The sequence below is a fragment of the Heliangelus exortis genome, chromosome 16 (assembly GCF_036169615.1).
Source record: "Heliangelus exortis chromosome 16, bHelExo1.hap1, whole genome shotgun sequence".
Taxonomy (NCBI): domain Eukaryota; kingdom Metazoa; phylum Chordata; class Aves; order Apodiformes; family Trochilidae; genus Heliangelus; species Heliangelus exortis.
This window is the reverse complement of record NC_092437.1, coordinates 3855398-3878656: the sequence shown is the minus strand read 5'-3', so window position 1 is coordinate 3878656 and position 23259 is coordinate 3855398. Positions and strand designations below refer to the sequence as shown.

At 49.3% G+C, this 23259-nt stretch overlaps 1 protein-coding gene across 1 annotated transcript; it reads left to right on the top strand.

The window, feature by feature from the left end:
* Positions 1-1920: 1920 nt before the first annotated feature.
* SLC17A9 (solute carrier family 17 member 9) lies at positions 1921-22787 on the top strand. Its single transcript, XM_071759683.1, has 13 exons — positions 1921-2083; positions 10357-10554; positions 12187-12326; positions 12997-13096; positions 13897-14027; positions 14821-14917; positions 15820-15916; positions 17959-18046; positions 18328-18362; positions 18865-18980; positions 19405-19460; positions 20052-20081; positions 20191-22787. Exons 1-13 carry the CDS (start codon positions 1989-1991, stop codon positions 20352-20354), a joined length of 1347 nt encoding a protein of 448 aa, XP_071615784.1. The 5' UTR covers positions 1921-1988; the 3' UTR covers positions 20355-22787.
* The last annotated feature ends 472 nt before the right edge of the window (positions 22788-23259 follow it).

Below are 23259 nucleotides of genomic sequence, written 5' to 3'. Positions count from 1 at the left end.
AAATAAAATTAACAATGTCTGTGTTTTTAAACTTCTGTGCATGTGATGGATGTTGTGCTCAAGACCACTTTTTTTTTTTTTTTTTTTAACTGCAGCTATTTTTGACAGTGAAACTTGCTTCTTCCTTGAGAGGTGAATTAGTCAAAGAAGTTATTCATTGAGGAGGGGATGCTGAGAGGTACAAGGAGAGGACCTGGAAGAGTACAACAAATAAAACTTTGTGTGATGTGCTCAATTCCCAAACTGCATCATCATTTTAGCAAGTTAGTAGCCAGTGTTTCAGTGTTTGTATCCCAAAGCAGTGAAATTTTCCACAGTATTAAGTCAAATAGGGGTATGAGTTAAAGTTTTCTGATCCTGTGATTACTTCACCATGCCCAAGACCTCCTCACTTCTTTTCTGAGCTTGCTACATGCATTTCAGTTCCTGTAGTTACATCAGCACTCATCTCCTCCTGCCTCAAATTAACTAAAAAATATATGCTACTTAAAAAATAATTTAATAAAGTAAAACCAGTTTATATACACCCCACATAACCAACTGAACAATGATTTGGGGTTTTGGCTGCATTTCTACCATGGCTTGGCTCCCTCTTCTGGAAAGAGGCACTGTGGCAGAGTGAATAAAAATATTTTCTTTATACTTTCCAGCCCAAATAAAGGAAGGAAAACCTACAACTGGATGAAGGCAAAGCTCTGTGGTTACTACACATGGTTCCACTCAGTTTGCACTTGTACCAGAGCTTGGTGCATGGTTTGGATTCCCTGTTGGTAGCAGTCTGTGTAACCAGGTGTGACCAAGCCACTGGCCTGCTGGGGGTGATCTCTCCTCTAAGGAGGAAATCCTGAGGAAAAGGATAAAATCTGAGTTTTGCTTTTGTCAGCCCTGGACTGACAAAACTGAGGTTAACCTCTGCTGAGTTTATCTCTGGTGTGTGAAAAACCTTTTGCTACTTCACTCTAAGGTTCTGCTCCATAGTGGTGTTTCCCCTCTTGATTTAAGGAGCTAACAGACCTCCAGGGAGCTGCAAAGTATTCCTGGGAGAATGGGTGAGTTAACTAAACACTGATCTGCTTCAGGCTTCATTTTCATGAGCATTCTACAGGTAGCTGGCTGCAGGAGGTGCCTGCCCTGCATCTGTTTTTTTGGGGCAGCTCCTGTACCTTTCCCAAGGTCCACATCTGACTGATCAGGAGCTTCTCCATCCTCTGAGCTGAAGTTTTGCTGTGCCTGCATCCGAGCTGTCCCCAGTCCCAGAATCACTTCAGCGAGGTTCTAACAAAAAGCTCCTCTGCCTGCTCACTCAGATTCCTCAAGTGAGTCACCAGTCCTCTCCTTTGGATTTTAATTGTCTGTTTCCATCGAGGATTATCTCTCAGATATTTACACCAAGGCAGCAGCTCTATCCAACACACTTAAGCTGGGACAATACTGATTTCCTTTTTCCTTTCCTTTTTCCTTCCTTTTCCTTTTCCTTTTCCTTTTACTTTCCTTTTTTTCTTAAATTTTCTGAATGTGAGCATCACAGCCCAGTTTAATCCATAAAAAGCAAAGACAGATATTTTTTTGCCAGCAAGCCCATGGAGGAGCAGGAGCTCTCTCGCCCACAGGATACAACGTTGAACTTTCCAGGGGAGAGAAGAGACCCAGTTTCGCCTCCTCTCTTAACCCCGCTCAGTTTTGCGGCTGGGGGGGGGGACAGGACGACTATTTACCGGCGGTCGAGAAAAAGAAAAAAAAAAATAAAAAAAAAAAAAATAACCACCCGAAACATAAATTTGAGTGTGACGGATGGAGAAAACGAGCAGCCCTTACCTCCGAGGTTCTGGGAGGGGACACCGGGGGGTGGCCGGGTGGCAGAGGGGGGGTGGCGGGAGGTGCTGACACGTGGCCGTGGCTCGGCGAAGGGGAGGGAGGAGGAGGAGGAGGGAGGAGGGAGCCGGGGCTGCCGCGATGTGCAAGCGGCGGAGGCGGAAGGCGCTGCCCGCATGGCCGCGGGTGCCGGCGGCAGGAATGTGCCGGGCTGCGGCTCCCAGCACGGCGGCATGAGGCGGGATGGCGCTGGGGACCCGTACTGGTCCAGGTAAGGCTGGACACCCCCTCTTTTCCTCCCTGGAAAGCAGCTCTCCTGTTTTGCCCGGGATACCCCCCCTACCCCCCTTCTTCCCAGGCATAGAATCACAGAATTGGCTGGGTTGGAAGGGACCTCAGAGATCATCAAGTCCAACCCTTGATCCACTCCCCCCGTGGTTCCCAGCCCATGGCACTGAGTGCCACATCCAGGCTCTTTTTAGGTATCTCCAGGGATGGAGAATCCACCCCTTCCCTGGGCAGCCCATTCCAATGCCTGATCACCCTCTCCAGAAAGAAATTCTTTCTAATGTCCAACCTAAACCTCCCCTGGCACAACTTGAGACCTCTTGTGCCCTCTTGTCTTGCTGAGAGTTGCCTGGGAAAAGAGCCCAACCCCCCCCTGGCTCCAACCTCCTTTCAGGGAGTTGGAGAGAGTGATGAGGTCTCCCCTGAGCCTCCTCTTCTCCAGCCTCAACACCCCCAGCTCCCTCAGCCTCTCCTCATAGGATCTGTGCTTGAGATCTGTGCATCCATCCAGCCGTTCATTTCCCAGCTCCGGGATCATCCCCACAAGCCCCGGGCGAGCGCATCTGGAGGCCACCTCTGTTACCGTGCTGGAAAAGATGGAGATGAGGGATGGAGGGGTCGGGCAGGTCCCCGGAGAGGCGGTTCCGGGAGGTGCCGGTGGCTGATCCCCAGGATGCTGCCGGTCCGAGAGCCTCCTCTTCTCGGGACCGGGGGGGACCCGGTCCCACCGCCCTGGGCGGTCTCCGCTGCCTCGCTCCACCCGGCTCCGATGGAGAGGTTAGAGGAAAAGTGGATGATAAGGAAACACGAGGCAAAAAAGTCTCTTGAGCTGCTTTTTTTTTGGCCTGTAGTCAGTTATTCAAACCTCTGAAACCACCGTGAGGTTCTTATCGAAGTATTCCAGCAGGGATGTTTGTACTGGTGATAGTAATTAATTAAGATAAAGTCTGGAAAAGAAGCTGGGCAGCAGCTAGGCAGCACGAACTGTTCTTCAAGTTAAGTCATTATAATACTTTGAAATACTCTTAAGCCCGAAGTGAGCACTTTTAACAGCAGGAACACAGGAAAATGTGGGATGTTCCTGTGCTTAGAGCAGAGGCTGCAGAGCAGGGATACCAAGGAGGGATACCCGGGGCCCCTCAGCACCTCCTGCCCAGGATCTGCCTCCTCCCAGCTGAACCTGGGTGAGATGATGGTTCTGAAATGCCACGGGGCAGCTGGAGGTGATGGGCAGAGGCTTCTCCAAACCAGGATTCCCTGGACATGCTCCTGTGCTTTAAATTTCCTTTGCTTTAACTCTGCCACCAAGTCTGGTGTGACTCCATGGGGTGGAAGAGCAGCCACGGGGACAGGTGACAGGGACATGGGTACCAATGCACAGGAACGTGTGGCCAAGGGGTGGAATTGTCCCATCCAGCCACTGGGTAAGCTGAGGTTTGTCATCAATGGGTTCCTGTCATCAATTCCCCTTCCTGATAGCCAGTCCTAACCTGCAGCTCTAAGCTGCCATCCCAAGGGAGACTTTTCCTGCAGGCAGAGAGCTCCAGGAGTCTGATCAAACCCATGCTCAACTCAAGAGCAAGGGGTGAGTCTCAAAAGCAGACCTTTGGCATTAGGGTTGCTTTAAATTTGAGGTTTCTTCCCCCCAAAATCACTTGGAAAAATTCCTTCTCCTTGTCTCCCCCTTTTTAACTTTTCCCTGAATCTGCGTGGAATGGGAATGGGGGGAGATGAAGAACCCAGTGCTGACTTTTCATGGAGTAGTTTCCACTTAGATGTTTTTTCCTAGAAAAAAATTAATAAGCTTGGCTAGAACAAACCCTGCAGTTCCCCAGATCTCTTCCAAAAATGCAATCAATGACACTTTCTGAAAGGAAGGAGCCTGTTGCTCCAGACAGACATATTTTGAGGTGATTCTGACCAGCTCAAGTGCTGCCAGTAATCCAAAAAAATCCAGTTAATGCTAAGGAGCAGCAGGAAAACCCTAACTCCCATCAGATAGTTATCTATATTACTGTAATTCACAGAAGCTGAGCTCACATCCCTGCTGTTTGATGTAGACACACACAGGTGGTTGCAGCCTTTATGGAGGTTTTATGGATGTTTTATGGTCCAAAGGAAACGGGGCAGGTGGAGGGTGGGAAGGGGGCAGTGATCTGCAGGTTGGCCAAGTTGTATAAAATCCCTGCCTGGATGGTTTGAAGTCAGCTGGGTAGCCAGTTTTTGAACAGATATGCAAATAAAGAGCTCTCTCCATTTCCAAGTAATGAGTTATTGCCATGGAGGCAAGGATTTATCAGGTGAGGGAAGTGACATGAGTGCTCCTTTCATGTCCCAACAAAAGACATGTCAGGCAGCCATCCAAGATCCATCTGCACGTCAGTAAGAGGAGAGATAAAGGTTTATCTTGGCAGGTTTATTTTCCCATCTTTGTTCATGACACTTCTTCTTTTGTCCTCCCTTTTCCCAGTTGGCTTTTCCTTCCTCTTCCACTCTTTCCCTACATTTTATCCTGCCTCTCCAGTTGCTCTCCCCAGATTGTTCTGCAGGTTTCCAAAGGCTCTGTTATCACACATCTCCTCTTCATCTTCCAAGAGAAATTTCTGGTTTGGGCTTGAAAAAACCCTCGTATTTATGTAGCACATCTGGACATTTAGATACCACTTTTTTTTTTTTTTTTCTTTTTTAATGGAGATATTACCATGCCAGAGCAGGACTCCTCAGGAGGCAGCTGTGCTTTAGCATCTCTGGTTTAACTGGAGGAAGACCTAAGGGCTGAGAAATGAGATCTATTCCTGAAGATTGCACACAAAGCCATGGCCAGATCCAGCAGTAGGCATGGGGAACACATTTTGGATGGTGCTTCCAGGAGATAAATACAACATGGAAAAGTTGGTGTGTCTTGGGAAGCAACTGACTCCTGAAACCACTCTGCATTTCCCAGCCTCTGGCTACACCTGAAGACAAAGGAATATTTTAGCAGTTTCATTAAGCTCCAGAGATAAAAGGAGCTGCAGCACTGGCCACAAGCTGCTCTCCAGCCTCCTGACCATGCTCTGCCCAGAGCCAAGGGTCACATTGGTCACGTTGTTGTTCTGAGTTCTGTGCCCTCATCTTTTGTCAACACAACGTTGCAGCTTTAGTTGCCTCTTTTCTATTATTATTTTTTTTTATTTTTATTTTATTGCACAAGTTCCTCACCCTGGTTTTAATCATGCCTTGCTGAGAGCTTTTTTCACAGAGAAAATGTAAGGCAGACACAGGTTTTGTTCCTGGCTGATCCACGGATGCTCTTGGAGAAGTGTCCAAAGCCCTAGTGTGCTTCATTATTGCATTTTCCCACTGCCTCCAGCTGGACTTAACAACTACTTCCAGCTCATGCCAGCTGCTGAAATCTGATTTCATCTTTGTTTTTGCTGAAAGCAAGGAGGGAAGAGAGGGAATAAACCCAGAGCCACGCTTGCTGAACACCACTTTGTCACTATTTGTGGCTTTTTAAGGAGTTTGTGCATAGGAGGTGGGCAGGAAACCAGCAGCTTTTCCAGGAAAAAAAAAAACCCTGTGTCCTCTTTGCTGCTCTCCTGTTAAATGGTGGATTAAAAAAACCCCCAAAACCCTAACTCTAAACCCCAAAGCTCCAAATCATCAGCTTGGAGCTGGTTTGCAACACGACAAAATCAACTTGAGGAGAGGAGGGGGAAACCCAAACTTCCCTCTTGACATGGGTGTGATGTCCAAGGGAAGGAGAAATTGTTATTGAGAGAAGCAGAGAGAGAGAGGGAAGCAAGAGGACTCTCAAACCTCTCAAACTGGGTTAAAAATAACTACCTGGGTATTATCTCCTGGCCCAGGAGTGTCTGATGCCAGGTCAGTCAGACTGTGGTTGTGCTGGAGATTGTTGTAAATAAAAGCCATGGGTTGGTAGGATAGAAAAGAGGGTTTTGAAGGGGGATGCTCACCAAGGGGTGACAAGGAGGGAAATGTCCCCAGGCTGAGGTGTGGCAGGTGACAAGGTGCAAGGGGAGACCACAGGCACCAGCTGGGGATGTTCTCCTGGGAGGTGGCCTTTTGCTTGGGTTGTTGGGGGCCCTTGGTTTAGAGCTGGTGGCCCTCCAGCAGGGCTGGGAACTTGGTGCCATCACAGGGTCTCATCTCCACCCTGCCCTGAGGTTTTTTGCAGGGATGGGGGAGTGTCCAGTGCTGGCAGATGGGATGAGTGGGGATGCTGGGGGCACTGGAGGTGGCTCTGGCTGATGAATCCTCCATGCATCTCCCACAGAGCTCTTTTTAGTCTCTTTTTACAGAAATGAGCTGAGGTAGAGATGCCCTGGGGGTGTTTGGTGTGCCTCACTGCTGATACCTGTGCCCACCTTGGCCATGGGGCAGCCCTATGGCAATCAGGACTTGCAGCCCCTCGTTCTCCTCCTGCTTCCAATCCCAGTCATGGAAAACACCCACAAACCTCAGAGATGGCTTCTGGCCAAGAGCTGTTTCTGGCACAGACTGCCTGTAGTCTTCCTGTCTAACACAGCTCTCTCACCACCTGAAAATACCTGAGGGTGCAGACTTGTGCCTCGAAGGGGACACTGCTGTCACCTGCCTGAGCTCCAGCACATCCATTGGAACAGTGACCTGCAGTGTCTGCAAGACAAACAGGCCTTGGGGGGGGGGAAAAGGAGGGAGGCATGTCAAGAGAAATAAAGTTGAATAAATATTTGCTCTGTGGCATCCACTGGAGAAATTCCTCCAGCAGGAAAACACACTGCAAAGAAAGATACCTTGTGCTGCTGGCTCCCCAGCCACCACGGGACAGCTCGGGTTGGGTTTTGTCCCTTTGGGGCTCTCAGGCATCCTTAGAAAATCAACCTCAGCCCTGGGTGGGGGACTTATTTAGTGGGAAACAGGTCCCAGGGGAAGCACTGGATTCTTTGGAGCAAAGCTGGGATCACCCAATGCCTGGAGCTGCGTTTGGAGGAGGAGAACCAAGAGCCACCAGGCAGGGCTGCTCAAATACAGGGCCCAGAAGAGTCATTAGGGCTTGGGTTAATTATATAGAGGCTGTCTGGGTGGGGAGTGGAGGTTTGTGAAAAAAGGAAGTGTTTTCAAGGCTGCATGGCTGCCCCTGGGTGAAGAGGGTCCTGGTGGCAGGGGACACACCATGGCAGGTCAGGAGAGCAGAGGCTGGGCAGCCAGCACCCATCACATGGCACCCAATTAAGTCAATTAGGTGGCTCCAGACAAGCTCTGGTGGTTCTCAGCCAATGGTTTGGAGGTGGCTGCCACCTCTCAGGGAGGTTTTTGCCCTGGAGGTTCCTTCCTCCTGCAGTCAGGGCTTGGCCAGGACCAGCAGAGGGGTTTGGGGAGATGCCATGGTCTGATGAGACAGGCTCTGCCACCAGGACACCAGGGCTGTGATTTCTTTAGGTTTAGGGGTGCTTTACTCTGCCTCAGTTTGGTTATCTCCAGCACTGATTATCTCTCCACCCTCATCAGGGAATCCATTAAATTGAATTTGTTAGTGGCTGATGCTCCCTACAAAAACTGGTGTTTGATTTGTCCTTATTCCTTAGTTTCTGAAGGAGAGTTTTAATTTTCCCCCTTTGTGCTGGCCAAGGTTTCTCCTGTAACCTTTGCTGTTGTTGTTTTGCACTGAGCAGAGCATTGACTCATCAGCAGCCTCTCTGATAACTATAATTAGGAGCAAATGCAGTTACAAAGCTCTTTCCTCTGATGCAAGCACAGCATTGGCCTTGCAGAGAAATAATTCTCACTGGGCTTTCAGGTAGGTGTGGGCAGCCAGGGATTACATTTAGCATTCATATTATTTGAGTGGATTTTCCTAGATGGATATGGAGCAAGTGGTTGTCTGAAGCCCTCTTGACTTTTAGGATAAGTCCCTTGTTTTGATTTTTAGGGTAAGTCTCACCTGGTGCATTTAACCAGCTAGGAGAAGAATTTAAATGTATAGAATGGATCCAAGGGAGCATTGAGACTGTGTCATATACCCAGAGCTTTTGGAAAAGAATGAAAATCAAGAGGAAAGAATTCACTGGAGTTTTGTCAAAAAGCACTGTGCTGAATGGGGTTTTGCTTTTCCCCCCTCCAAACACCTGCTGGAGGGAACAGACCTCAGCAATACTGGAAAGAGAAGAGGAGGAAAGACCAGATGAGCTGCACAGCTCTTTTTCTCTCCATCTTACCCCTTGCACAGCCACAGAGGGTTTAAGGCTGAGCAGGAATCCCCGAGCTCAGATCCCACTCAGATGCTGCTGTGCTGAGCCCATCCTGCTGCAGATGCCCAGGGAAGCTCAGAAAGGTCTCACTTTGCTCCAGGGGGAAAAAGCACAACTTCAAAAGCTGTCTTGGCAGCTGAATGATAGGAAATGCCTACACAGAGAGCAGGCTGCTGTGTTTTACTTGGTCACCTCCATTGTTGCCAGCTCAGAAGCTTAAATTACTCAGTGCTGTGCTGATAAGAGCTGAGAACTCATGGCCCTGGCTTGGCAACATCCCATTCCTGCAGCTCCAGAAGCCCTGGTTGGGCAGATACCAGTTGGTTTTTAGCACCTGCATTGTATCTGGTCCTGGACCACCTTGAGACACCCCTCTGAGGGGTCTCCTGACACCTCCCAATCTCATCACTGGTTACCCCTCTGCTTCTGATGGGGGATTCATACCCCAAACCTCCTGTCCCGGGCTTGCTCTGCCCCAGACTCTTGGTATCAGGGAGCTGTTGGTTTCACCCTGTTTGGCAGCAGCAATTGCAGTGAAATTGCTGCTCCTGGAGCTGCTGGGGCAGGTGGTCACTAAACAAATCCCTTTTAGTTGTGCAGCAAGTTTAGATGTGGTCTCTGCAGAGGCCGGGAAGGGCTGGGAGAGTGTTTCAGCTGGTGGGGACATTCCAGGTGGGGTTTGCTGCTTCCTCTGTTATTTTGGAGAGCAGCAAGGGTTCCAACCTTCCAAGTGCCACCTGAAACACTTCCAGTTCCTCCTGCCAGAGGTGAGCAGGGAGCTGCTTATTTGCCTTGTTGGGAAAAGGCAATAAATCCACCTCCAGCCAGCAGAGCTGCCTGGTGTGCTTCCCTGCTCATTGTTCCTTTCCCTCCCCCCGTGACGGCCCATTTGCCACGTTCAGAACTGGTCCTGGGCTGTGTGGAATTAACCTCCATTTATCATCATTCCAGGACAGGGAAATAAATGCTCATTTCAATCTAAAAAGTGACCCGGGTTTGTTTCCCACACAGAAGGTGAGGGTGTTCAGCCAGGTGGAAAGCACAGAGGTTGATGCCCTGGGACAGACAATTCCATGGTTATCCCTGGAGCAGGGAGCTCTTTGCTCAGGGCTTTTTGCTCTGAGCATAGAAATAACCAGATGCAAATAATACAAAGGGTGAGTGTTCATCCTAAGCTTTTAGCTCCCTAATTCGTGGGCAAAAGGGGACCCAGACTGGTGTTAGCAGGGCTGGGGAAGGTAAAGAGGAGGTGACCATCACCTGGGCTTGAGGTTTGCAGGAAATGTGGGTCTCAGCTCCAGAAACTCAGTGCTGACTTGGAGCAGGCACCTGGGTGTTTCCATCCTGCCTCTTCTGCAAGAACACTTTTCTTGGGGCTGAGTATTCATACACCCAGCCCGAGCTCATTCTGTTATTTATTATTATTATTATTAATACAATAATCTTAAACTTTTTATCAAGCCAAGCTCAGTTATCTTGGGCTATATAGCCTCTCTCTGGGCTAATCTTGTCTGGCATTAATTCCTCCACCTTCCTTCTGCTTCTGAGGGGCAACACCAAACCCCAGCCTCCCCTGGAGAATGGGTAAGGATGCCAAAGAACAAACCTCTGCTCCCAAGACAGTGTCTCATGCAAATGTGTCCAACCCCATTCACTGACCTTGCCTTTGTTACCCTTATCTTTTAAAGAACAGTTTATAAAGCTTTTGTTTAGGGAAGAAAAAAAAAAAAAAAAAAAAAAAAAGCAAACAAATGAGGTTCTCCCCCTGCTTTTCCCTTGATTTGCAGTCAACAGTGTCCCAGCATCCTGTTCCACCTCTAGCCCAGGGACATCCAGCATTGTTTTGCTGCTGGGGTCAAATAATATTTGGGGTGGAAGTCAGCATCAGTCACCGATGTGTCAGGAACAGGGTGCCACAGGGCTTGCAAGCAAACCAGTCTGACCAGTAAGTCCTCAGTGTACATGGTGCTACCAGGCAGACCATTCCATTGCCTTTCCCTCATCTTCTTCTCCATCCTTGCAGGCCTGAATCCCGTGTCTGGACTGTGATGCTGCTGCTGGGGACGTGTTTGCTGTACTGTGCCCGGGTCACCGTCCCCATCTGCGCCGTCGCCCTCAGCACCCACTTCAGCTGGGACAAGAAGCAGTCTGGGGTAGTGCTCAGCAGCTTCTTCTGGGGCTACTGCTTGACACAGATCATCGGGGGACACATCAGTGATCAGTACTGGAAATTATTCCCATGGTTTTCCTCTGCTTGGGTTTTTTTCCGGGATGTCTGGCTCGGTTCTGACCTTCCAGTTCCCATCTCGAGTGGCTGGGAAATTGTCCCTGGGACAGTTTGTGGGGTGGGAGTCGTGGAATTGTTAAGGTTGGAGAAGACCTCTAAGCTCATCAAGTCCAACCATCAACCCAACACCACCGTGCCAACCAAACCATGGCCACAAGTGCCACGGCCACGCGTGGTGTGAACCCCACAGGGGGAAGCGTGGCCGTGGGGAGAAGCTGCAGCATTCCAGGTTGCTCTGGAAGCACTTGCAGCCTCTCCATCAGCCTCCCTCAGGCTCTGTAGCTCTGATTTAGAAAGGACACATGTAATTTTGTCTGTCCAAGTGCTCTGCTTGTAGGGCAGAGTGCACTGAAGGGCTTTGCATGAGCAAAATCCCCAGCAAAGTGTCAGCACCATCCTTGCTGCTCCAGAGCTCCTGCATAGCAGCTGCCTGCACTGACTCCAGGAATCCTAAGGGACACTTAGACCAACACAGGAGTTTGGCTTGTTTTTTTTTTTCACCTAGAAAGACTGAAGAGCACTTTTCTACCAGCATGTTGGTTTTTTTTTTTTCTGGTAGAGGTTGTTTTTAGCACAAGTTCAGCAATTGGAATCAAAAAAGCAAACCCACAAGCTTACACGTTAAGCTGATGGAAGAAACAGCAGGTGTAAAGTTTAGAAAAGTGCTAAATGCTGATGCTCTTTGCATACTTGGAGTGTTACTTGTCCATTAACCACCAGTTCCAGCCCACTGGTGCTGGGCAGCCATTGGCAAGGGTTTGTAGCTGCAGTCACTAACCACAAGAAGGAAATATTTTCCTTTTTGGGAGGAACATGGCATTTTTCCTGTTTTATCTGCAGAGCCTACCTTCATCTTCAGCACCTCCAGCTTTCCCACCCTGTATCCTCACACAATCTTTTCAGAAGCAAACCTCCATCACCGTTCCCATCACGTTTGGAAAAAAACCCCCAAGTGTCTTCATTTTATCAGATCAATTACAAAACAACTTCCCCAGTCAGCTGTAATGAAAGATTTAAGAAATGACCTGCTGGAGCCATCCTGTTGTTAGTGAGGAGGCCTTTCCTAGGGAATCTTTTGTGAGGAACACATGCCTGGAAGGAGCACATTATCCATGCAGTGAACTGTGCTGTTTAATTAGGTGCCTTAATCATTTGCAAGCAAATCCTTGCAAAACCCCACGTGTGAACAGGCAGAGCTGGTGCAGAAGAGCAGATGGGAGGGAAACCACTGGCACTGGTTAAGGAAAGCAGAAGGGAGACAGCAGCTTGGGCTTCTCCTCTCTCAGGGCATCAACCCCTGGGGCTGGTGGGTGCTGGAAGGGGATGGGTCGTGCTGGTGGCCACATGGGGACAATGCTGGTGGCCAGCAGCTCACTGGGGAGCTGGAGGTGGGAAGGGAAGAGGTCAGAGCTGCTCCCCAAAATGCATTTGTAACAGAACAGGTTTGCTTGCAAGGTGGCTCTTAAAAACAGGCTGAACTGGGAAGAGCACTTGAATCTTGTCTGGAGGGACTTTGCCCTTTCACCTTCCCCTTGGTTTTGTTTATGTGGGGTTTTTGTCTTCCAGAATAGGAGGTGAGAAGGTCCTTCTCCTCTCAGCATCAGCCTGGGGGTTCCTCACCATCCTCACCCCTCTGCTCACCCACATCACTTCTGCCCATCTGGTTTTTATGGCTTCCTCCAGGTTCTTCATGGGGCTGCTGCAAGGTGAGACTCTTGTCCTTCAGCTCCTGGGGTTTCCTTGCATGGGTGGCCCAGGTGCCATAAATTCAGATGGAAATCCTGTGGGGTTGCAGTGCATGAATTTCTGCCTCAAAACTGCCTCTGCATCCAGAGCTTCCACGGGAAAAAAAAAAAAAAAAAGTGACATTTCTCCAGAAAGTTGCTGACAGATCATTCCCCTGGAGGACCCTCTCTGCCAGCCATAGGCTGCTGGCTTCTGAAATCATCACTATTTGATTTTCCATATATAAAAATCTTTGATTTTCTGCATTTTGAAACTCCTTCAAAGCACATGGGGAAAGCTGGTCCTTCCCCAAACTTTCTTGGATCATTTGGGATGATTTCCCTTTCCTCTTGCCAAGCTGCAGCACTGGGGGACCATTGGGAGAAGTCCTTTGGCTCTGGTGGATTTACCATGGCAGTGGTGGTGGGGGGACAGGAGCACAGAGAAAGCACAAACAAACCTTCCATGGCAATGGATTCACTTATTTTTATTTTATATAAAACAATTGGAATTCACCAGAGGTCTTGGTGCTTCATCTCAGCATTCAGCTCCTGCTGGATCTTTGAAGTTGGCTTTTGATTTACTCTGGAGGGCACAGGAACCTGACTGCTCCCTGCCTTGCTCCTGTTTTTTGTTTTTTTTTTTTCCCAGGGGTATATTTCCCATCTCTGGCCAGCCTCCTGTCCCAGAAAGTCCGGGAAAGTGAGAGATCCTTCACCTACAGCACAGTGGGCACTGGCTCACAGTTTGGGTAAGTTCAGAAGCAATAAATTGAGCAGCAAGTGACAGTCTCTGGACACTGGGTGATGAAATGCCATTAAACAGTTGGAGGCAAAACTCCCAGCCCAAAGTACCTGAGGATTCCTGGGGCCCTGAGCATCCCAGCTGCTTCAGGAAGCCTCAGGCAGTTGCTGTCGTGCATGTCAAGGATTTATGTTTGGAGGGTTTTTTCCTTTTTTTTTTTCCCAAACCAGACTTTGAAGAGTGTTTGCAGCATTTAATTACTGTGGGGACCAGCCTGCTCCAGTAAGAAGAGCAAGGTTCAGACTGGGAGTGGTCACCTGTCCTCTCTGATAGATGGGGAGGATAAAACTTCCCCGTGCCTGCTAATCTCCAGGAGAATTTCCTTTCCCAAGGAAAGGGTTGCCTAAAAGCCAAATAGTAATATTAATGCATTTAATCACTGGCTTTTCCAGTGGACTTATTTCTTTGGTTGATTTAAACAGTGTCTGAGAGACTTCCTGCACACCAGCAACCTGATTTTCTTTCCTGAGGAGCACATTTCAATGCAGGGCAGCTGGGAGTGAGGTCCCTTAGTGGTTTCTCCTCATTTTCTTTCCCTCAGGAGCAGGTTTCAATGCAGGGCAGGTGGGAATGGGGTGTCTTAGGGGTTTCTCCTGCCTGGGTGAGGATGCTGAGATGCCACATGGAGCAGCATCTGGCAGCTCTTCTAAGTGCATTTGGTGACCCAAAGCTTCCATCCCAAGGAGCATCTCCCACTGATGGGTGCAGTGCAGATGCCTGTAGCCAGCCCTGTTGTTTCCCTTGCAGGACACTGGTGATTGGTGGGGCAGGATCTCTCCTCCTGGACTGGTATGGCTGGGAGAGTGTTTTCTACTTCTCTGGATTGCTCACTTTGCTCTGGGTTTACTGCACCTGCAAGTACCTCCTGAGTGAGAAAGGTCAGTTCAGCCTCCTGCAGCCCTCAGGCTGCCTCCCCTCCTCTGGTCCCCCAGGGGGACCTCTCTGCAATTTTCTAGAAATCCTCTGTGTTTCCAAAATCCTCTCTGCTTTCCACAAAGACATTTCAGTTCACTTGTCTCCATAATACACGCTGTGTCCCAGCCAAGATGCTGGACCCAGAAACAAGGCTTTGAGCTCATGTTTTGAGCTGGTTTCCTATTTCCAGTCCCACGCTGGATTATGTTGCCCTTGGGAGCCTCATCTGACTCCTCAGTCCTCTTGAGCACCAGTGGAAACACCAAACTTGATCTTCAAAGTGGATTAAGCTCAAGCAGGGCGAGATACTTATTCCAAACTATGAGCATCCACACATAGAGCTTTTAAAAATTAGTTAATCCCGAATATCTCTTCCCAAATAACTGTCTGGGTGTAATTTGACTAATGGGGAAGCTGTTACACCTGGCTACAGCAGTTTGAGTCTGGTTTGGAGGAGCTCAGCCCTTGGGGAGCCTGGTGTGTGCCTGGTAATGCACAAAATCCAAAGCTGGTCACTGCCCTAGGGATTTTTGTTGAGTCATAACAAGAGCTGTAAGAAAAGGGTGGTGGAGGAAATGTGTGGGTGCAGTGGAAAAAAATGTGGGTCAACATAACGAGGTGTTTCCATGAGCATTCAGTGCTGGGATAGCCAAAAAAACAAGATAGAAAGCGATTAAAGGCAGTGGTGTAGCAGGCTTCCAGCTGCACGGAAAATTCCTGATCAGAGCATTCCTTTTCCTGCTTTCTCCCCTGCAGAACTCATCATCCCCATAGACTATTTAATGAGAGGCCTCTCCATATCCAAGCAGACCAAAGTTCCCTGGAAGCAGCTGTTTAAGAAGGCACCGATATGGTAGGCAGCTGGGGTGGCCTTGAGCATCAGTGGGGCTGGGGAGCACCCTCCTCCCAAGGGCATCTTCTCCTCTCTCTGATTATTTCTTCTGCCTCTGTGTGTTTTGCCCACTTATTTATGTATTTGGGAAGCATGCCAGGTTTTCTAACCCTTTCTGTATAAATAAAGAACTCAAAAGGTAAGCTTGATAAAAAGCAGTTTGTGTTCTGCCTAGAGGAATTGCCAGGACTGGATGTTACTGGAAAATCTTCCTCTGTTTCTCACTATTCCCTGTGTCCAGGATGTGCTTCTCCTGAGTTATATTCTCCACCAATCTCATTAGAAATGCTGCTGATCCTGGGTTCCTAAGAAGTGCTGCTCAGGGGCACTGGGTGGCACAGGCTGTGTTCTCCTTTTTGCCAAAACACCTCTTTAATTGTCATTTTTTTCTCGGGGTGGCTTCATTGGGTTCTGAAGCTCCTCCAAGCCCATTCCCAAAGGGCCATTTAAAGGCTGGGAGGAGGGCAATGAGGCTGCAGGGCAGCAAACCCCTTCCTGCCTTGAATAAACACAGAGCATCTGGTGAGAAATCCTTAGAAAAATCCCAAACAACACCTTTCTGAGGGCTGGAAGGGACTGGTGGGAGGTGGTGGTGCAGTTAACCTCTCCTGAAGCCAGGGGCTGACATCAGGAGCCATGCAATGAGGGCAGCAGAGGAACGAGCTTGCAAGTGGCCAACCAAAAGCAGGGGTTATCTCTGGAAAAAAAAAATAATAAAAAAAAAATCTCAGGAAGCAGTTGTAGCCCTGGGAGGGATCTATTTACAAACCAGGACCTGAAAGATTGGGTCGCTCGAGTGCCTGTTTTCCCACCTGGTGTGAGCTGTCACCCCTGATTATTTCCTCCCTGCTGTGTATTTCCAGGGCTGTCATCATCGCTCAGCTTTCCACGGCCAGCACTTTTTTCACTCTCCTTTCCTGGCTGCCAACATTTTTTAAGGAAACTTTCCCTGAATCCAAGGTAAGTTGGGCTCCCAGGCGCTGGCATCGCCCCTCGGTCTCCCCGCTGGTGGTGCCTGAAGGGGCTTGGTTAGGGAGGGGGATGAGGGCAGAGGGATGAAGGAAGGCAGAGGGGGTTGGTGAGAACCCCACGAGGAAGAGGAGGAGGAGGGAGGCTTCTCTGCAGGGTTAGGAGCCATTACTCCCTGCTTGTGTCTGGAGATATGAGGCAGCATCCCTGGAGAGGATGCTTTCTCGTTGCTTTTTTAGGGATGCAGAGCTGGGGCACCTTCCAGGCAGGGAGGAGGGGGTCGTATTTGTTTTTTACTCTGTTTTGCTTCTGAGGGAAGGGTGGTTTTCAAATAGCACAGAGCTCATGACATCGTGTCATAGCAAATGACCAGCAACCCCTTCACTCCTGGCTTTTCACAGGGTTTGTAACTGAACTCACATTCTTTAGCTCAGTGCTAATAATTCCCATTAATAATGTGCACTTCAAAAATATGATGAAAACCTCCCTCTCCTCAGCACTAATGATGTTCCCATTTTTCAGAAACCTTGGTAATACTCAGGATTGCTCAACACTGCAAGCTGGCATTTTGATCTTTTTTTTTTTTTTTTTTGTTCTCAGAAACTCAGACAACCTTTCCCACCCTATCTCTGCTTTTATAATTTCCAGAGCAGCTTACCAAAGCCTTTTCATGTTACATACATAAGGGGCTTTATGGCATCCTTGACATTTCTATTCAAATCATGTTATTAAACCAGCAAATCTACTGTTGTGACAAGATCTGTGCACCTCGAGTAATGTGCTTGTGTAGCAGCAATTTCCCATCTGTTAAGCATTATATATCCTTGTGCCCTTATGTAAGATGCTCTGCACAGCCTTCCTGCAGCTGCTAATCACTTGGTGCATTTTCATAAAGCAGGGCTTGAGGGTGCTTGATTTGAGAGGATGGATGATAATCCTTAGTGTGGGGAACCTGTGTCACCTGCTGGTCAAAGTCCCTTTCTGCAAGTGCCTTCACCTCTCCCTTCCCCTCCACCCACTGGAGTGGAGGTGCTGGAGGGGTTTGGTTCAGCAGGGATGAGACAAGGGGGGGTTTGGTGTGTTGGGGTGGATTTGGAGACACTGGAGATATTGCCCCACGAGCCCTCTGGGAGGGGGAACATTGTCAAAAGTGCCCAAGACCCAAAGTTTCAAAGGACTGGGAGATGCAGCTGGAGCCTGGGATGATTTCCAGGAGCAGCTGAAAGAGGATTATTTAAACCCAAGATTATTCAGCCCTCCTGCACCCCAGGAGGTGGTCCCTGCCATGGCCAGGGATGGAGGGATGGTGACAGAGCAAAGGGGGAGATGCAGGGGGCTGGGGATGGATAGATGGGCAGGTTCACCCAGCTGAAATAAAGCCCAGCCCAGCCCACACTGATCTCAGCTTCTCCTGGGATCTGGGCACCAAAGTGCCTCTGAGCAGCTGTAATCCCAATGAGCAGTAATCATCTGTGATTACAACTGGAGCAAGCTTGCTCAAGTGAAAATAAACCCAAGTAAGTTGCTCCCCATAATCCTGGCATTAGAAAATCCAGCTCTGTTCCCTCAGCTTCCCAGGGAGGCTGCTAATGAGGTTGAAGCTGATGCTGGAAATTTTGCTGACAGCTTTACTAATGACCCAGTGGGCAGAGTGAAACCCACAGCTTGCTTTCCAGGGCTCTGTGGCTCTCTCTCACATCACTTTGCTGAACAGCAAACTTTGCCACGTTTAATCCCTCTTTCCCAGAGCAGACAGAGCTTCTGTCTCTCCCCTGGATGCAGGGTCAGAAGGGAAAGACAAGAAACCTACTGAGTGCCTTAGCCCTGTGATGCCCCTGCCACCCTACAGACCTGGTGCAGGGTGTAGCTGAGGGACTGCTGGGCAAAGAGGTAGAAATCCTGCAAGAATTCACTATAAAAGCTTAAAAAAAATTTTTTTTCCCCTTTCTACCAATATCACAGACTATCAAACTATGTGCAAAAAAGCTCAGCTCTGACAGCAAACCTCCCTTGATTTTTTTTCTCCCTTTCAGGGTTGGGTGTTTAATGTAGTCCCCTGGCTGGTTGCAATTCCAACAAGTTTGTTCAGTGGATTTCTGTCTGATCATTTAATCAGCCAAGGTAAGAGCTCTTTTGGCTTTCCCTCACAAGAAAGAGGATCTTGTGGTGGGCTTGTTGGTAGGGAGAAGACCCAGAAAATAGACAAGATGAGGTTCTGATATAGAAGTGGGATAAATACTTCAAAATCTAAATCCCATCCAAGTGTTTGGGGCTCCCTTTGATCTCAGTCCCAGTATTCACCTGGAGATGGAATCTTGGCCACCTGAAATCCACTTCTGTGGTCTCCTCGCCATCTGACCAAGGTGAGCTGTGCTTAACTGCAGCTTTTCTTTCTCTTCCAGGGTACAAAACCATCACCATCCGCAAGTTCATGCAGGTGAGGTCAGCTCAGATGGGAGATGAGACCTCTCATGGAGCTGGGTTGGTGGGTGTAGGTGGAAAGAGGAAAGGTTTTCTGGCTTTGCAGACAGCCTGCTGGGCAGGGCAGGTGGGAAATGAAACCCAGGAAACAGAAAACAGAGCCTGGACCACCAGGAACATTGAGCACAGAGCTTTGTGAGTGCTCCAAAGAGGTTTTTGTGTCACAGACAATGGCCAAGCATGGGCTGTCACTCCAAATAACTCCCTTAGATGCTAGGAAATAGCAAGACAAGGGTGAGGAGAGCTGGAAATGGGGGGTGCAGTGTATCCTCTGCTCCTGCAGCATCACATCCCTCCAGACAGACCTGGCACAGACAGGCAGGACATGGGGAAGAGGGGAAAAAAAGACCCCTGGTGCCTACAAGCTCTTGCCATTGGAGAAGGGAACAATTTGTCCATGAAAGCAGTTGCTTGCTATCATGCAGAAAACGTGGTGTTTAATTTTCCCTTTCTTCCAGGTCGTTGGCTCTGGTGTCTCCAGCATTTTTGCTTTGTGCCTGGGCCAGACATCCAGTTTTTGCAAGGCAATAGTGTTTGCCTCTGCCTCTGTTGGGCTCCAGACCTTCAACCACAGGTAACCACTGTGCCCTCAGCTCTCACCCCATGGCATTTTGGGGCTCTGGGGGGGCTGTCTCTGTCCTTTCTGTCACACCAAGAGCATCTCGTGTTGGCCCCTGCTGGGCTGGTGGAGTTGGGTGCCCCCCAGGGTTGGAGCTGATCCACCAAACCTCTGGTGTGGGGAAGGGCTGGAATCAGCAGGAATCAGAGATGCAGCAGGAGGGGAATTGCATTTTAGCCCCTCTGACCACTTTGATTGGAATTCTTTTCCTCCTGGGACCCTCCCGTGCTGCTTCACTCTCAGCATCCTTCCTCCTGCCAGCAGCAGTTACTGCCTGGGGCTTCTTCCTTTTTTTTTTTTTGGCAAAATAACTGGAACAGTGATGAAGAAGCAGTTGTGCTCCATTGAAACTGCCATTTCCCTCTCTGTTTCTCACTAGTGGGATCTCAGTAAACGTGCAGGATCTGGCCCCCTCGTGTGCTGGCTTGCTCTTTGGTAAGGATTATGAGGGGTTTGGTTGTGTTGGGGGCATGAGAGGCTCCAGAGAAGGATCCCAGTGATGACCAAAGCCCTACAAGGGAAGGTTGAGGGGACTGGGTTTGTTCAGAAGGCTCAGGGGAGATCTTCTTTTGGCTACCAAGAGGATGGAGACTCTTTTGTCACAGGGGTGATGGGTACAAGTTACTTCTGGGGAGATCCTGGTTGGACATCAGAAGAAAAAAAATGTTTACTCTGAGAACAGTCAGACATTGGGATAATCTCCCCAGGAATGTGTTCCCCAACCCTGGACACTTTTAAGACTCAGCTTGACAAGGTGCTGGGCCAGCTCACCTAAACCATGTTCCTACCTGGAAAGGTTGGGTGGGATGATCCTTGAGGGCCCTTCCAACCTTGGCATTCTGGGATTCTGTCCATCTGCCAACCCCTTCCCTGCACCACGGGCTGGGGATGAGGACAAGAAGCAGTTGTCCCAGCCACCAGCAAGACATTTTGCTGAGCACGTGGGCTGGGGATCAGCTGGGAGCCTGGATGAAGCCACTCGTGTCCGTGGGGTTTGACTACACAATTCCTTTCTTTTCTTTGCAGGGGTTGGGAATACAGGTGGAGCCCTCCTAGGTAAGGTACCTCCTGCAGCTCAGCCTTTCCTCTGGGAGTCCTCTCCTTGCAGCTGGGCAGGATCCAGCCCCAGAGCCTTTGCATTTCCTTCTCTTCCCCCCTGTCCCAGGTGTGGTCTGTGTGTACCTGGCTGGATACCTGATCGAAACCACTGGCTCCTGGATTGCTGTTTTCAACCTGGTGGCTGCTGTGAACAGCATTGGCCTCTGTGTTTTCCTGGTGTTTGGAGAGGCCCAGAGGGTGGACACAGACTCTGGATACATGGACCTCTAGGGATGTCTCCAGCCAGCAGCTGAAGGACAGGAGAGTGTCACATCTTTGTGTCATTGTCGCACAAGTGCCAAAGAATATATAGAGATATATATATATTTTTAAGGTGTTTAACAGGAAAAAAAAAATTATACTGAGACCAAGTACATTATGGGTCTGGATGAACCCCAGGGAAGAAAAGAAATTGAAAGTTCTTTTTTTTTTTGCTCAGGGCATAGCTGGTGGGCTGCAGAGCCATCCAGCCCAACATCTCCAGTTGAGGATGTGACCTGTGTGGCCAGTTTGCCCCAGCCTGTGTCTACTGGACCAGTATCTGCTTGCTTGGAGTGGTCTGGGAGCAGGTCCCTCTGTACTCTGTGTCCTGTCACTGCAGGGCAGGTGACCAGCTGGGCTGGGACCAGCTCTTGGGCTGCCAGGTGCCACATGTCCTCTGAGCATCACAAAAGAAACCCCCCAAACAAAGGCACCTCCGACCTCACCCCTCCCTCCTGTGCCTTCAGTTTGCAGCCTGCTCGCCCAGGTACAAGCCAGGTGGGCAAGAGATGGATGGATTGATTGATTGATTGATTGATTGATGGATTAATTCAAGGCTTCCCTTCAGGGGGGGGATGTTTGCAGCAGACCCAGAGCCAGGAGGTTGCCTCCATGCAGCCTTCCCCATCCTTGAGCCAAGTTGGAGGCTGCAGAGCAGATGACCTGAGCCCATCTTGCTCAAAGCTCAAGGGCTCCCTCCTCTCCCTCTGGCTTTTCTCCAGCCCTGAGCCAAGTTTGGCCACCTCCAAGGTGCCAAGAGAAGCTGCTGCCATCCCAGCCCCTGTGGGCAAGCTCATGGCTGAGTTGGCACAGGGGGTGCAGCCCAGGAGCCCCCCAGGAGCCCTTTGCCATCTGCTGTCTGTAGGAAAAGCAGATCTGGGCTATGGATCTCCCCTCCCAAAAACTTTCTGCTTGCTCAGATGTGTCCTCCACTCCAAGGGGTGTGTGAGGCTTTCCCAAAAGTCCCTGTGGGAAGCATCAAGCAAATTTCTCCCTTGGGGATCCATAGCTCTGGGTGTGTGGCCCCGTGGTTCCCCGTGTCAGCCCTGGGCTGTACCCACCTCTGAGCCTGAATGTCTTAAGTTATTTATAAATATTTTTAAATTTAAGCACCAAATTCTATATTTTATGTACTTGAGGCCTGATTCTGCAAGCTTTTTTTCAGGGGTACTCCCAGCAAACCCCTCAGGATTTCCAGAAGGGAAGGATTTACCAGCAGCCTACAGGTTCTGAGTTTGTAGGATCAATTTTAAATGTGACATTTCATCTTAAAGCCATTCATTGCTTTTTCTCCCACCCCTTGCTTGCAGCCCCCTCAAAATCTTTTTGATTTCTCTTCTGCTTACCAGAAAACTTCAGCTGAGGTTTGGGAGCAGATTTCCCAAGGGATTTCTCCGTGCAGCAAAGCTGTAGGTCCAGGTTCATTTGCCTTAAAAAAATGATGCTCCTCCTTTGGTTTTGGCCAAATTTCTTCTTGGGAGGTGTGTTGGAGCCACATTCTGTTTCTGAATAGCTGGGTTTGTGGTGAAAATACTGACAGGCTTTTAATTGCAGAGACACTAATGGCCCTAAGCTAAGCTGAGCTACTTAATCAGGGGTATTAAGAGATAAAGATGCAGCTGCCTGATGTCTTTGCAAGAGAATATAGGATCAGTGTGGCCTGATTGGAGGTCAGAGAGATAAAATACTATTTTTTTCCTCCTTTTGTGGTTGTTTTTTTCTCCCTCTTGTTGCTACCATAGGCACAGGCCTGTGTCTGGGGTGCTGCAGAGCCAGAACACCCCAGTGCTGTTGGGTTTCCTCTTCAAATCGTGGGATGGAATGAGGAGGGCACACACAGCAAAAGCTAAACCTGGCTTGCCAAGGTGGCCTGAGGCTGTGCAGAGACCTCTGCCCCTCCTCCAAGCCCAGCAGGTTTTTTGCATGGCCTTTTCTATAGTGACATAGAGAAAAAATTTAAAAAAAAAAAAAAAAAAGTGGTGATGTTTTTTTGGTTTTAACATCTCCCCGGGGTGTCCAAGTGAGGAGTGAATTCTGGTTCTCTTTGCTTGCTGCAGCATTTCTTGGGGCAGAGTTGAAATCCCTCAGAGTCAAACTGGGCTACTGGGTCACCCCGTGGCTCAGCAAAGTGGGAAAACTGGGATTGAGATCATCAGAGAAAAGTCACTGGTTGTGGCTGCTTTGGAATTCCAGGGCTGTCTGGGTTAGCTGCCTCTCTAAACTGCCTAAGAAGTTAAATATTTGAAGTACATTTGAGGCTGAGGCTTCCTGGTGTCCATACCTCTTTGGAGACCTTTTCCAGTGCCCCCCCATTCTGTGTTCCAGCACCTTTGCCAAAGCTTCCTGTCCGAGGGGTTTTGTTACCAAAGAACCTTAAAAAATAAAGGCAGGAAATCATTTGCACACTGTCTGATTTTCCTTTGAGTGCAGAGGTGCCAGGTTGTGTGACCAGAAAGAGCTCAAGTCCAAAGGAGGCAACTGGGCTGGTGAAGGGATCCAGCACAGATCCTATGAGGAGAGGCTGAGGGAGCTGGGGGTGTTGAGGCTGGAGAAGAGGAGGCTCAGGGGAGACCTCATCACTCTCTACAACTCCCTGAAAGGAGGTTGGAGCCAGGGGGGGGGTTGGGCTCTTTTCCCAGGCAACTCTCAGCAAGACAAGAGGGCACAAGAGGTCTCAAGTTGTGCCAGGGGAGGTTTAGGTTGGACATTAGAAAGAATTTCTTTCTGGAGAGGGTGATCAGGCATTGGAATGGGCTGCCCAGGGAAGGGGTGGATTCTCCATCCCTGGAGATATTTCAAAAGAGCCTGGATGTGGCACTCAGTGCCATGGGCTGGGAACCACGGGGGGAGTGGAGCAAGGGTTGGACTTGATGAG

Coding starts and splice junctions, on each gene's coding strand:
- SLC17A9 (XM_071759683.1), top strand. CDS start 1,989: ATGGCCGCGGGTGCCGGCGGCAGGAATGTGCCGGGCTGCGGCTCCCAG. Junction 13,097..13,896: donor GGCACTGGCTCACAGTTTGG/GTAAGTTCAGAA, acceptor TTTCCCTTGCAG/GACACTGGTGATTGGTGGGG. Junction 14,918..15,819: donor TTTAAGAAGGCACCGATATG/GTAGGCAGCTGG, acceptor GTGTATTTCCAG/GGCTGTCATCATCGCTCAGC.